The 15,228-nt window shown below is 45.3% G+C and overlaps 1 protein-coding gene across 1 annotated transcript; it reads left to right on the forward strand.

Annotated features, from left to right (window-relative positions):
* The first annotated feature begins 5,409 nt into the window (after positions 1-5,409).
* chrnb3a (cholinergic receptor nicotinic beta 3 subunit a) lies at positions 5,410-13,257 on the forward strand. Its single transcript, XM_047045160.1, has 7 exons — positions 5,410-5,741; positions 9,233-9,384; positions 10,283-10,327; positions 10,733-10,842; positions 11,192-11,896; positions 12,028-12,244; positions 12,550-13,257. Exons 1-7 carry the CDS (start codon positions 5,681-5,683, stop codon positions 12,682-12,684), a joined length of 1,425 nt encoding a protein of 474 aa, XP_046901116.1. The 5' UTR covers positions 5,410-5,680; the 3' UTR covers positions 12,685-13,257.
* Positions 13,258-15,228: the final 1,971 nt, after the last annotated feature.

Consider the following 15,228-nt stretch of genomic DNA (forward strand, 5'->3'; position numbering starts at 1 on the left):
ACTTTCTCAAATCCCTGTCCAAAGACACGATAGCCTTGTAACCTTTCCCTTGTATTTCTTTATGAAGGACTAGACCAAAGATCCATCCTTTCCCTTTAGAACCTAGAACAAACCCCATCTGATCAGTTCAGAGATTTTGAAGTGCATATACTTATACTCCATAAACACCCAGGGGTATGTGTGTACTTGCGTGTGTGAATGCATGTGTGTGTGTGTGTTTACATATACATGCATGTGTGTGAAGAGCCTGTAGCCAGCATCGCTGCCAAGCTAACCAGAACTAACCTGGACGAGACTCTCTCTCAATTATTCATTCTGTTTTTGAAACACAACACCGCCACTACAAGTGCCAGCCTCTTTTGACAGGGATGGTACTTCAGCTTGGTCCTGCTTTACAATTGGCATCAAACAGCAGACAAACCATCCCAGCCTCGTCACAGCGTGTGCTCTCACGATAGAAACAATGGCTCCAACCTGGTGAGAAGTTCACGCAGAAAGCCATGCGAGAGCAAGGCCTCGCTTCCCACCCCTCTGAGCAAGCACCAAGCGTGCAATCAAAAGGTCAACGTGGCGAGATTGTCTGAAAAAGTCACCGCTGTGAAAGCGATCCGATATCGAGAAAGAGGATCAAAAGGTCAGGTTGCCAAACCCAGAATGCCTGTGCTGTACCGCCCACCGTCATCCGCCACATTGAAATATTCATCGGCGTCGCCACTTTACGGATGACTCACCATAACACCTCAGAACCCTTTGACATCATAATGGCTCGTTAACGAGCATCTCGTTAGAACCGTCTTTGGGGGGCCCTCGTTAAGGGTGCTGGAGAGCAGAGGAGTGGGTGCTGATTGCTAGTGTAGCGGTGAATTTCTCTATCATCGTTCCATACTTCTCTGAGGGAGACCTTTGAGTAGAGGCGTGGGGGTTGCCACACTATAGAGACAGATCTGGCTTGGTGTCTACCAAACCTTCCATAAGCATAAGAATATTGCTTATTGGAAAGAGGTTGCAGGTTCAAAAAGACACCGATGATTAGCATGATTGTTGACTTCTGATGTGAAGGACTTGGTGGACACACACACACACACACGCCACATCTTTGCTTCATACTAAGTCCATCCATATGTTTCAGTAGAACATAGAGTGTTCTGTAAGGGAGGTAAGAGTGAAATTACCAGCTGCACTTGTCCACAGGGATAGCTCTTATGTATAGGCATAGTGTTCTCCTGGGCCATGCTGCTAGCCTCAGGAAATCGCAGGGGCTTCAAAGACCTGCTCGACACCTCCGCTCTCCAGCCGCTTGTGCACACACTCCTCTCCAAGAGTGTGTATGCATGTTTCCGTGTGTGTAATAGAAAGAGAGAGAGCAAGAGAGAGCAAGAGAGAGAGAGAGAGAGAGAGAGAGAGAGAGAGAGAGAGAGAGAGAGAGAGAGAGAGAGAGAGAGAGAGAGAGAGAAAGGGAAAGATAGGTGTTATTGAGTCAGACCATACCTCATCCAGTATTTGCGACCGCTTCAATAGAATAACTGGAGGAGGATCGAAGTGAGAGCTGTTTTTTAGCACCTTTTGACCTGGCGTATGTGTGTGCGTGTCACACACATACGCTATCTTTGCAATAGATAAGACAATTTTAGTCAATCCTTCTATCGTTCTGTCTTTTCATCCTTCCATCCCTTTATCCCTCCATCCCCCCTGGTCACAGCATGTACTTATCTACAGGCCTGCTGCAGAATAATATTCTTACATCCCTCCATTCCTCGTTTCTTCTATCCCTCTGTCAACTTATGTGTTGTTTTCTGAATGACTTTGCCTCCATCTTTCTCTTTCTTTATCCCTTTATTCCTCCATCATTCTCATCTCTCTATCTCTTCTGATATGTTATTTTCATGGCATAGGATGCATCCTTCTCCTCCTTCTATCCCTTGACCCCTCTACCCCTTCCCTCTCATTCCCCCATCCCTCCTCGCCATGGGCATGTGCTGGTCTTCCTATCTTCCAGATACCCTTTTGTTCCACCACATTAGGAATCGACCAGCTAGCGGCTGCCACCTCGGCACCGCAAAGCGAAAGAGAACCCACCACCCCAGCTGCTCCTGGCTACCTTGGCAACTGGGGCAGAAAATATGGCTCATCACTTGGTCATAAACATGGATGGACCTCATTCTCTCTCTCTTTTCTTTCTACGTTTCTTTCTTTTTCTTTCTTTCTCTCTCTCTCTCTCTCTCTCTCTCTCTCTCTCTCTCTCTCTCTCTCTCTCTCTCTCTCTCTCTCTCTCTCTCTCTCTCTCTTTGGAACTCTCACATCTTTCTTTACTTGAACTTTACCACCATCTTGCTTTCCTTCTCTCTCACTCTCTTATTCTGATTCAGTTCCCTTTTTCCCTCTCTCTATCTCTCTGCGGTCTCCATGGCAATTGACATGCAAGACAAGATGTCTTCCTGCCTTGAACTCCCTTTGTTGTCTAAACTCCAGCTCCACTACGGCAAGCCCAGATGGTCAAACAGAACTCAGGTACGTCCCCCTAACCCAGAGGTCACCTTCCTTGGAAAAGAGGTATTCTGACTTGTGCCCAGAGGTGCACATTAAAATCCCATCTGGACAGAAACTTGAGCAAAGGTTAACATAGTTGGTCTCTTTTGTATCTGGGGAGGAAAAAAATGTTTTTCTTTCATCCACCACTTCAAGTTCTTCATATCATCCATACTTTCATCTCTGAGGGAGAACTTGGAAGTGAGCCATGGGAGTTGCGAGAGGGACCGATCTTGGATCAGCTTTGTGTCTCCCAAACCTTACCTGAGGCGTTTTGGGGGAGAAATCTAAATCTGACCTGAGATCAGCTATTTTGAGGAGCAGCCTTAAACTCACTCTTCTCTCACCTGTACCTCCCTTGGGACCGGGTCTTCCAGCTGAACACACACTCACACACCATTAAAGATGCCGGTCACAGTCTTTGGCTCACTGCCTCTCCAGTCACCAATGACCAAACACCTGCTCCTGTTCTATCTCTCTCTCTCTCTCTCTCACTGTTTCTCTCTCTCTTTTTCTCTCTCCTTTTCTCTGTTTAAGTGTGATTGTGTACACATGGAAAAAGAGATCTATGTCCCTCTCTCTCCATTTGACTACAACAGTCTGTCAATTGCCATACCGTAGCTCTGTAAACCACCATGTCCAGACAACAGGGCAGAAACACATGCATCATCTCTCAGCTAACTAGCTAATGCACCACAACAAATCGCCTCACATTGTTGTGTGTGTGCCATCAGCAGAAAACCCACGGTGATTCGGCAAATGCTTTCATCAATAGGGTAAACACACACAAACACACTGTTTAGCGACGCTTCCAAGCGCCCATTTCGATTGGGCTGCTTTGTTTATCCGGTGGCATGGTTCAGAAGGTTACGCGACATTAGCCACGTTCACATCTGGTGGGAGAAAGGATGTTTTGGATAACAGCTCTGAGGAAAGTCTCCGTGTGAAAGCCTGACAGGGAAAGGAGGTTCAAATTCAACAGATCACCTGTCCATTATTAAACATTTGCATGTAGATAATACTGTAAACAGTTTTGTGGAGCTGATAGTAATTCAGAACACACCGTTTGGAATAGAGCAAAAGAGAGACGTAATGACAGTAATGCGTGCATCCTATTGTGTGTGTGTTTAGACTGTGCACATGGATGAATGTGTCAATACAGTTACATACTTGTATTTGTCACTGTGTCTATACGGTTTCCATATGTGACTGCGTGCGTGTGTCTATAACGTTCACATGCCTGATCGTGTGCGTGTCTACACAGTTAACATACATGAGTGAATGCGTGTGCGTGTGCTCCCTCTGGACAGACCGTGGCGGCCAGAGGACCTGGATCATCTGCCTGAGCACCAAGGTGTTTGATCACTGAGCGCTCAAATGTATTAGACAAGCCCATGCAGACAGGCTCCAAACACTAAAGTGTTATCAAGGATGTGTGTGTGTGTGCGTGTGCGTGTGTATGTGTGTGTGAAGTAATACCCCTCGTTGTTCGGCTCCCAGCTGCTGTTGGCACAAACTTAATTAGCAGAGAGAAAGGGGGGATAGTAGACAGAGAGAAAGAGGGAGAGAGAGAGAGAGAGAGCGAAAGAGAGAGAGAGAGAGAGAGAGAGAGAGAGAGAGAGAGAGAGAGAGAAAGAGAGAGAGAGAGAGAATGAGAGAGAGAATGAAAGAGAGAGAGCAAGTGATGGATGGAGATGGAGAGAGGTGCAAGCTTCAACGTCAGGCCAGCGGCCGTTGTTTACTAGACCTCTCTTTTAATTGCCTGAATAAATGAGACAGAGTGCAAATGAACCGAAGTTAAACTGCCTGTGCCCTCTCTCTCTCTCTGTGTGCGTCGTCACTCTGTCATTCTCTTTTTTTCTCGCTGTCACACATTCATTCACTCTTCATTAATCCTCAATGCAGCTTGGTTAGGTCACAGCTGCAGATGCTACCATAACATTGCTTAATATGACTCGTTACAGCACAATTCTTTATTTCAATATTACTTAATTTAACTACAGTAAAACATTTCCCTGGTAGGTTTAATCCTTTAACGTTATCTACTGTATTTATATTCAATATGAGAAAACACTTCTTGTTGACCACTGTGTCTGTCATCTAACATACATGATAGACCTTATAATTCACTGTCCTACTGTATATTTACACTAAGTGGTAATGGGGTATACATGGGGGAATGCACATAGATTTGTGGCTAAATCTCAGATACAGTTTAATTTTAGACATTCATTGAGGTTTCATCTTCCTTCTTTTTTTTCTTGTGGTTCAACTGCAAAACAGTTAGCACAGAACTCTGTACACCAAAAGGACCAGTATTGTTTAACACACACACACACACAAACACACACACACACGCATACAGTGATAGTGATACACTCACACATACAGTGATGCGAACACTTATGCTTGTAAAAGTCAGTGAGGGGAACCTGGAAAATGTTCCATAGATCACTGCTTTTAACTAAGCTATGGGTGTGATGTCATACAAGAGAACAGACCATTTGCAATATCGTTCATCTCCTCATAAAAGCGAGCCATGTAATTTAAACGGGGTTTCAATGCTTCCGGATAAGCTAAAAGACCTTCTGTGCGTCTAGAATTGTGCTTATTGACAATTACATAAGGCAAAACCCTACATTGCGTTCACTACACACCATGTGATTTTGTTTCCAATAAGCTGATCTGCTGATAACTAGTAACGCGACTGTTTTGAAACTTTTACTTGTCCTGTCATTCTGCAATATTACGGCGCTGCGTAGGCAGTTATATTCCGCCGTCTTTCCACGTACTTATCAACGCCAGGGTCAACCCCCTCCGTTCTAACCGTTCACCGGATCCTGAGCATCCACCACTGGACAGCAGGATCATCCACTACGGGACAGAACGGAAACGCCGTGCGAAACATACGATGGAGGAGGGGAAAGCAGTTGGCGTCGGACAAAACGGAGTACACCATCGCTATACCGTTCCGTTGTTCATTATTTAAACGTTACATCGTTCTGGAGTGGGCTGCCATGCGCGCCCCTTGGTGATAAAACCGAGTGATCGTTGTCGCCTTGTGAAGTGCTATACATGCGACGGGACTGCATGCTTAGAATATGATATAATCTGCCGTGAAGACAAACTGAATATTTGAGGTGTGATAGCGAGAATGAAGTTTACAGTCATTTTAGTATGTGTGTCCTTCGCCATCGGTGATGCGACGATCGAAGGTAAGAAGGGTTGGCTTGGCATGATGGTTAACCTGCCACCGACGTTACGAATCATATCAAGCCTATCTGATCAAACTAAACCTAAAACAGTTTCTGTGGGTTGAATCGTGTGGAATAATTTAAATGCACGTGAATCTGATGCATCCATTGTAGGTTTTTAGATGTACTGACAGGACCCGAAAATCACTCAAAACAAACGGACCCCTCAAATGCCGAAAGGAGAGTGGCGTGGGCTGCTCAGGTAGCTGATTGGAATACAAGGGGGCCAGTTAAATTAATGTAACCAACTCAAAGAGAACCTACGAATAATACAATGTTGATGTATTTATTTAACGGCAGTGCACGCAGCGCCCTCCCGGGGTGAGGCAAAGCACTCCTCATGTCCTTGTTCAAGGAAACAAATATTTCCATCCCAACCAATTACTAGACAGCCCTGTTAACTAACGATACATGCAATACATGCAATAAATGATATGTGTGGCTAAGTAATGCCTCTTCCAAGCTGAGCCTTGGTACCACTACAATCAGGAAGCAATCTGGAGATACAGTAGCATGCATCCTGCCTGTCAAGGTTTTGTATGTGTAGTTATTAGAATGTATGTGTTATGTTATGTTATGTATGACACTGTGTGTATGTGTTTTTGCTGTGTGTGTCTGTCTATACGTATAATGTTGATGGGGATGACAGTTCAATAGAAGTGATTTATAGACCTCAGACACCGTTCAGCCCCCAGTCCTGTCCTATATGAGCAGTCATGGCTAAGGTGTAGCACAGGACTGTCAGTGTAGCAGCAACAAGCCCCACAGGTCTGACTGTAAACAGAGATGAAGTGTCTCTAGAGAGCACACACACCCATGGAACACGAAAGAAACCCTACCCCTCTGACTATTGGATCTACACATGACTGGGAAAGGATGTGTAGGTTCATCATTTTGACTGTGCACACAGATACGCACACCTTGCCTCAAGGGGAGATTAGGGGTTTGGTTCATCTTTTTGAAAAGTGACAACTCCCAGTGGGGTACTTGTCCTGTTTAATTCTCAGAAAAATACTGTTTAGTTGGAGAGTAAAAGAAAGGTCACAAACATACATCTGGTATTTGTGTCTAGGGGTTGTGAGCCATGATGCACGGCCACCATTTTGTGCCGCAGAATGACTCCATCCTGTGTCCACAGTTGCACTGGATATATTTAGAAAGCCAACCCCGATGCAACTGGATAATGGCTTTGTAATGGTGGGGACCTTAGACTAGCTCACAGGAGTGTTGTGAATTCCCCTTCTAGAAGTTTCTCCTGTCGTGACTCCACAGTGAACAAATGGTGCCACAGTAACATTGTCAATATACCATCGTCTGTCCCATAGGGAGATTTAGATGAGCTCAGGTGGGGGTGTATTCTAAGCGCTGGGTCTCCCCCTGTCTAGATCCATCACTGACAAAGTTCTGTGGACAACTCTACACACTTCTGTAAGTGCACACACTCATTTAAAAGTTCAAAGTACACTATGACCTTTAGAAGAGAACTCATGCACAAGCTGTGTGCCCATACTGATCAATAAACAAAGCCACAATTTCACTCCGTTGCACCGACACACACGCACACACAATGTCCCCTGCATCCTTATTCAATCACTTATGTGATCCCCATCCCCCTAACCAGCCCCAAATCAATACTGTCTGTTACCTCTACTCAATCAAACACATTGGAAGCTTACACACACACACACACACTTCTCCTTAGAAGAAAAATACATACATTTATGTATCATCATAGTTGTCCAAAGTTCCAGTAAATTCTAGGTTTTGTCAGGTAGAGGTGTCTAGATAGCGTTAGATAAGGTTGTATTGCAGCTTAATCCGTGTTTTAAATTTCACCTTTATGGCAATGAACTGATGCAATGCGGGGTAATGTGGTAGTGTACAGTATCTCACACAGACTCTGGGCCAAGCTATATGGGCCATCCAGAGTGGTTTATGTGCTATAGTGTGTGTGTTTGTGTGTTTGATATTCTGGTCCCAAGCAATAAATCTGACAGTCAGTTCCCAATGACTAAAACCTCTCACACACCGTCACCCTTTTTTTCATCACCCCATTCGTTTCTCTGATCTATCTGTTCATTTACTGTATTTATTGTGGCAGTTCCGAAGTGTGTGCGTGTTGTATGTGCGTGTGGGGGTCTATAAAGGAAGAGGAAAGGCAGGGAGGTTTGATGGAGGAGGAAGAGAGAGAGACACACACAGAATTACAAACAAAGGTATTCTCCCTCTCTGGCCTCAATTCCTTTTCACACAATTCCCACTCTCTCTGTGTCTCCCCCCCCCCCCCTGCCCCCCCTCCATCTCTCCACAATGCTCTTAGTTTGGGACACTAGATTCCAATTTTTCTCTTTCAGGCCTCCTGCTCTCATCCCTCCTATACTCTTTCTTTCTGTTCCCAATCTGGACCTCTTTTATTCCAGTTTATTTCCCTCTCCTTCCCCCTTGTAGCCCTCTCCAACCTCCCTTTCAAATTCTCCCTTTTTTCTCTTCTCTCACTCTCCCTGTTCTTTCAGATGAGAGAGTATTGGACAGACAGCATGGATATCAGGCTCAACTCCATAATCTTTGCCCCCCTTCCTCCTCCTTCTATCTCTCTCTTTCCCTCTTTCTCTCTCCATCTCTCCAAAGGCAAAGCCACTGCCAAATATCCCTCTCTAATGCCAGTGAGCGCTTTAAGCCTCTCGTCCAGTCTCAAGGCTCTACACAGTCACACAACCAGACAGTCACTCTCAATACACACTGTTACAGTTCACACACACTGTAACAGTTCTGACACAAATACAGCTGGAAGGACCAAGAATCATACAGTACCCACATCAAATCAGTTTCAATTGTTTTCCTTACACAGTTTCATATTTTCCATGTAAGTAAACATTAAGGCACCTTCATGTCCAATCTGTTCTGCACCAGTATATATTTTTTCAAATATTCAGTCAAAATGTCATAGTTTATCATTTGTAATATGTATGTATACATCTTTGTTACACTGCACAAATAGCATTTAAGTACACACCTGCTCTTGATCACTAATTGGTTAACTGAACACATGGTTCTATAGTTGCCTCCTGTAGGGAAGCGGTCTGTCTGCATGTGCTGTAAGAGTTGTATTACTTTCTCCACGTTTACCATGTCTGTCCAGTGGTTGGCTGCACATGCCACTCTGTGCTCGACTAGTCTCCCCTGGCGAGTGCCTTGTCAGAGGTGATCATGTCACTTTGATCGTTTCGTCAGCCTGGGGAGCAATGAGGTGTTCTCTGAGCCAGAGCAGACTGTCAGTTCGCTGTGTGCATGTATGTGCGTATGTGTGTTCTGCATCCAAAATTAACCTAATTAAATATTCCACCCACCTTCGGAGACTCAGGGAAGTGAGCAGGTTGTGTGTGTGTGTATGAGTCACCCGCTCACCTATGCCTTTCTTGACCCTCCCCCCCCCCCCCCCCCCCCCCCCTCAGCTCCAGAGGACTTTGTATCCCTGGCGGAAATGGAGGACGCATTGCTGAAGAACCTCTTCCGTGGGTACCAGAAGTGGGTGCGGCCCGTCTTGCACGCCAACGACACCATCACAGTACGCTTCGGACTCAAGATCTCACAGCTAGTCGATGTGGTGAGGAACCACACTTATGGCGGAGCTGTCCATGGTGCTGAATATCCAGTGCATAGTGCTGCATTCGCGACAGGATAGCTGTCCGTAGTGCCTAAACAACAGGCATTTCTGTATTTTTGCAAAGCTGACCATGGTGCTAAAGTCCTATGCAAACAGGTGTCACTTTCTCTCCAGGGAGCTGTCCATGGTGCACCCCATATGGTCAACTCTTAGTCCAGACATCTCATGTCTGGCTCAGCAGAGTTTAGGGAAGAAGGACTAAGAAAAGGAGAGGAGAAGGACCAGAAAGACATGCTTGTTTAGAGAGCAGGGAGGAACAGGGGGAGGAGAGCAGGGAGATGAAAAGCCTATTCTCAGAGAGGAGAAGGAGACATAGTTATTTAGAAGGATGGAGAGGTGGACAGAAAACACAGGAGGAGTGGCAGAGATTAGGGAGAGTGGTTGTTTCGGGAGGTTAAGGGGAGGATGGAGGGAGGGAAGGGGAGAGACAGATAGGTGGTTTAGTAATGATAGGGATGTCATGGATGAGAGGTGAGGACAAGAAAAATAGGAGAGAGAGAGATGGAAGAAAGGTGGTTACTTTGAAAGAGGGAGAGCGCGAGACAGAGAGAGAGAGAGAATCTAAAGTGAGCATCTTTCTACAGCAAAGAAACTAATGGGACCATTGGGCCGAGAAGAGCCAGATAGCATGCATTATTTACACTGGCTTCTAGACACAGACACACACACATGCACACACACACACACAGTGTCACACAGTGACTAACTTAATATGCGATGACACACCCACATAGAAATGTGGTCTCATACTGCCCTCTCTTGGCCATGTGTCCACATTGCAGTTGTTAGCGTGGCTGTCCTAACCACCTTTCTCTGACATGTCCCCTGTCTCTCGCAGGATGAGAAGAACCAGCTTATGACCACAAATGTCTGGCTGTGGCAGGTAAGAAACAATTCACTGTTCAATTGGTTTGTCCTAGCCATGAGTTTGTTGGAATAAACTATTATGAATAGTTTTTTATTTTATTTACTTGTTTCCTGTTTACATTTACATTTATGCATTTAGCAGACGCTTTTATCCAAAGCGATTTCCAAGAGAGAGCTTTACAAAAGAGCATAGGTCACTGATCACAACAACGAGGTAGTCCCAAACATTGCAAGCAGCCAAAGCTTGAAGCATACATTGTGAAAAAACTAAAGTTGAGTTGCATTGTTTTATCTGTGTGTCTCATTTGTGGTGTGTGGTTTTGGGTGGTGTGTGTGTGGTCGTGGTGTGTGGTTTTGGGTGGTGTGTGTGTGTGCGTTGTTGGGGTGTGTGGTTTGGGGTTGGTGTGTGGTGTCATTGCAGGAGTGGGTGGATGTAAAGCTGAAATGGGACCCAAATGACTACGGAGGAATCACTTCCATCAGAGTTCCCTCCGAGACAATATGGCTGCCGGACATCGTCCTGTATGAAAAGTATGTTCCATACCTAGAAACCACAGACTTTTATTATTTACTAAAGTACAATAGGTGTGAAGGTATAGCTCAGTGGTTAGAGCACTTGATACAATCCCCCCCCCCATCCATACTGTATGTAGCTATAGAGAAAAGCATCTGCAAATTCATTCATTATTATTATTATAGTAGTAGTATTTAGTTGTGTGTGAGGCCCGTGGTTTGGTATAACTGGCCTTGAATGCCTCCTCCTCCTTCCCCAACTACATGTTTCCAAACCAACCCTCCCCTCCCCTTGACTGATCACCCCCACTACCCTCTTCCCTCGCTCTCTGCCCTGTCTGCACCCCACCCCCTCTCAACCGACTAGTGCCGACGGACGATTTGAGGGCTCGCTCATGACCAAGGCCATCGTGCGCTCGGACGGCACCATCGTGTGGCGCCCGCCGGCCAGCTACAAGTCCTCCTGCACCATGGACGTCACCTTCTTCCCCTTCGACCGGCAGAACTGCCCCATGAAGTTTGGCTCGTGGACCTACGACGGCAACATGGTGGACCTGGTCCTCATCGACCACTACGTGGACCGCAAGGACTTCTTCGACAACGGCGAGTGGCAGATCCTCAACGCCACGGGGGCCACGGGCAGCCGGCACGACGGCGTGTACTGGTACCCGTTCCTGACGTACTCCTTCATCCTGAAGAGGCTCCCGCTCTTCTACACGCTCTTCCTCATCATCCCGTGCCTGGGCCTGTCCTTCCTCACCGTGCTCGTGTTCTACCTGCCCTCGGACGAGGGCGAGAAGCTCTCGCTGTCCACCTCCGTCCTGGTGTCGCTCACCGTCTTCCTGCTCGTGATCGAGGAGATCATCCCGTCGTCCTCCAAGGTCATCCCGCTCATCGGCGAGTACCTGCTATTCATCATGATCTTTGTCACCTTCTCCATCATCGTCACCGTCTTCGTTATCAACGTGCACCACCGCTCGTCTGCCACCTACCACCCCATGGCCCCCTGGGTAAAGACTCTGTTCCTCCAGAGGCTACCCAGACTGCTTTGTATGAGAGGGCACACGGACAGGTAACGGGCAATAAAACAACAAATGTATGTGTATTGACATTTTCTTCAGGAAATCGAGTAATGAATCACAGATCATGAATTGAATCATGAATGGCTTTGTTAATCTCAACTGAGGTACTGGTTGTTGCCAGGTACCACTATCCAGACATTGAGCTGCGTAGCCCAGAGTTGAAACCCCGTGGAGCTGCCGGGAAGAGAGCGGCGTCGGGCCAGGGCCAAGGCCAACAGAGAGGAGCCGGCCCTGGAAAGGAGGATGACAATCACGCCTGGCTGGCCATGCTGGAGAAAGCCACCAACTCTGTCCGCTACATCAGCCGGCACATTAAGAAGGAGCACTTCATCAGAGAGGTGTGTGTGTGTGTGTGAGAGGAGTAAAGTATCCTATATTTCCATTCCTTCGCCTGTTTGTCTGCCTTTCAACCCCCATCTCTTTTGTTTGCTCTGTAATCAATTAATGCTTGTTTTTACTCGTCTTTTCTCTTGTCCTTCTTGCCCCTCCCTCTCTCTCCTTCCTTCCCCCACTCTCTCCTTCCTTCCCCCTCTCTCTCCTTCCTTCCTTCCCCCACTCTCTCCTTCCTTGCCCCTCCCTCTCTCTCCTTCCTTCCTTGCCCCACTCCCTGTCTTCTGTTCCCCTCCTCTCCTCCTCTCTACAGGTGGTCCAGGATTGGAAGTTCGTAGCCCAGGTGTTGGACCGGATCTTTCTGTGGGCCTTCCTCACTGTGTCTATCCTGGGCACTGTTCTCATCTTCACTCCAGCATTGAATATGTACCTAACCACTCCGCCCTAGACACAAACACACATACGCACGCAAACACACACACACACATACCCTTAACCTACCCCTGCATGGGCACCACACTAGCTAATACAGTCCTAAAACTGTATCCCCCCACCCCGGACCACCACCTCTTTTTAGTCTCTCAAACAGATGGCAGCAGATTTCTTACTCAAGTAATGATGTTTCACAATAATCTCTTTTGACCGTATACTCGTCTTATACAACTTATACCTGTACATTTACTGTTCAACTGTGTAATCCACTGAATTTGGGCCAAAAGGCTTGGTTTGTAACCCCCAATAATTAGCTGTGTAAGATCAATGCACATGGAGATATAAGCAATAACAAAGCCATGCATTGTCAGCCATGTCATATCTGTGTATGATTTAAATGTTTACATCTTTACTTATGTTGGTTCACCATAGCAATTTAGATATATTGCATCAACGTCAATGTATTTATGCACAATGTCATTGCAGTGACCCACTCAAGTTGTATGCTGTCTCACTTCACGTCTTGTTCATGATATTGATAATATGATTGATATTAAAATAGGAATGCCTTTTTTTCATTTAATTTGTACAAAATACAATTTATGGTCACGATTAGACAGTGACAGTGCTATTGTATGTTGAAAAACTACTTGTGACTTTTGTTGAAGTGCCAGAAGTGTCTGTCTGACGAAACTGTTGGACGAATGTAGGGGTGACAACACCTATTGGTGGCAGCATAACTGACCAAAGGCATAAGCGAACCAAGTGGCTGCTTTGGGCCATGGCCACCAGAGGGCCCCCAAGAGTAATTCAATGATAGCTTATTTTAAAAATTATATACAGTGCCCTCCAAAAGTATTGGAACAGTGAGGCCAATTCCTTTATTTTTGCTGTAGACTGAAAACATTTGGGCTTGACATCAAACGATGAATGTGAAACCAGAGATCAACGTTTCAGCTTTTATTTCCAGGTATTTACATCAGGATCTGATGCACAAATTAGAAAATATCACCTTTTTGTTCGAACCCACCCATTTGTCACGTGAGCAAAAGTATTGGAACATATGACTGACAGGTGTGTTTTGTTGCCCAGGTGTGTCCTATTACATACATTATTCAATCAATAAATACCACTGAATGTCTACACTCAGGTTCAGATTGGGTAAGATAGGTTTTGTCTATGCAGACTGTATTCAGAGGTGAAAACAACATGAAAACCGGAGCGCTGTCTTTGGGTGAAAAACAAGCAATTGTGAGTCTTAGAGAAGATGGAAAATCAATCAGAGCCATTGCAGAAACATTGGCCATAGCCAGTACAACCATTTGGAATGTCCTGAAGAAGAAGAAAACTACTGGTGTACTAAGTAACAGACGTCAAACAGGTAGACCAAGGAAAACATCAGCAGTTGATGACAGAAACATTGTGAGAGCTGTAAAGAAAGACCCTAAAACAACTGTTAGTGAGATCAGCAACAACCTCCAGATGGCAGGAGTGAAGGTATCACTATCTACTGTTCGCAGAAGACTTCATGAACAAAAGTACAAGGGCTACACCAGAAGATGCAAACCACTCATTAGCAAGAAGAATAGGAAGGCCAGGCTGGAATTTGCCAAAAAGTACAGAGATGAACCTCAAAAATTCTGGGACAAAGTTTTATGGACTGATGAGACAAAGATTAACTTTTACCAAAGTGATGGAAAGGCTAAAGTTTGGAGAAAGAAAGGAACTGCTCATGATCCCAAACACACAAGCTCATCTGTGAAACACGGTGGAGGTAATGTCATGGCTTGGGCTTGCATGGCTTCTTCTAGGACGGGCTCATTAATCTTCATTGAGGATGTAACACATGATGGCAGCAGCAAAATGAACTCGGAAGTCTACAGAAACATTTTGTCTGCCAATTTAAGGAAAGATGCAACCAAACTGATTGGCAGAGCCTTCATCATGCAGCAAGATAACGACCCAAAACACACTGCCAAAACAACAAAGGAGTTCATCAGGGGCAAGAAATGGAAGGTATTAGACTGGCCAAGTCAATCTCCAGACTTAAACCCTATAGAGCATGCATTTTACCTGCTTAAGAGGAGACTGAAGGGAGGAACCCCACAAAACAAACAACAACTGAAAGAGGCTGCAGTGAAAGCCTGGGAAAGCATCAAAAAGGAAGAATGCAAAAGTTTGGTGACGTCAATGGGTCACAGACTTGCTGCAGTTATTGAAAGCAAAGGATTTGCAACTAAATATTAAGTCTTATTCACTTAAATATGTTTTAAGTATATCTGTTCCAATACTTTTGCTCACATGACAAATGGGTGGATTCAAACAAAATGTGATATTTTCTTAGTTGTGCATCAGATCCTGATGTAAATACCTGGAAATAAAAGCTGAAACGTTGATCTCTGGTCTCACGTTCATTATTTGATGTCAAGCCCAAATGTTTTCAGTCTACAGCAAAAATAAAGGAATTCGCCTCACTGTTCCAATACTTTTGGAGGGCACTGTATATATATATATTTAAAAAAAGACATGTAGTTATTATGTTAATGTTAATGCAAATTCG

The sequence above is a fragment of the Hypomesus transpacificus genome, chromosome 22 (genome assembly GCF_021917145.1).
Source record: "Hypomesus transpacificus isolate Combined female chromosome 22, fHypTra1, whole genome shotgun sequence".
Lineage (NCBI taxonomy): Eukaryota > Metazoa > Chordata > Actinopteri > Osmeriformes > Osmeridae > Hypomesus > Hypomesus transpacificus.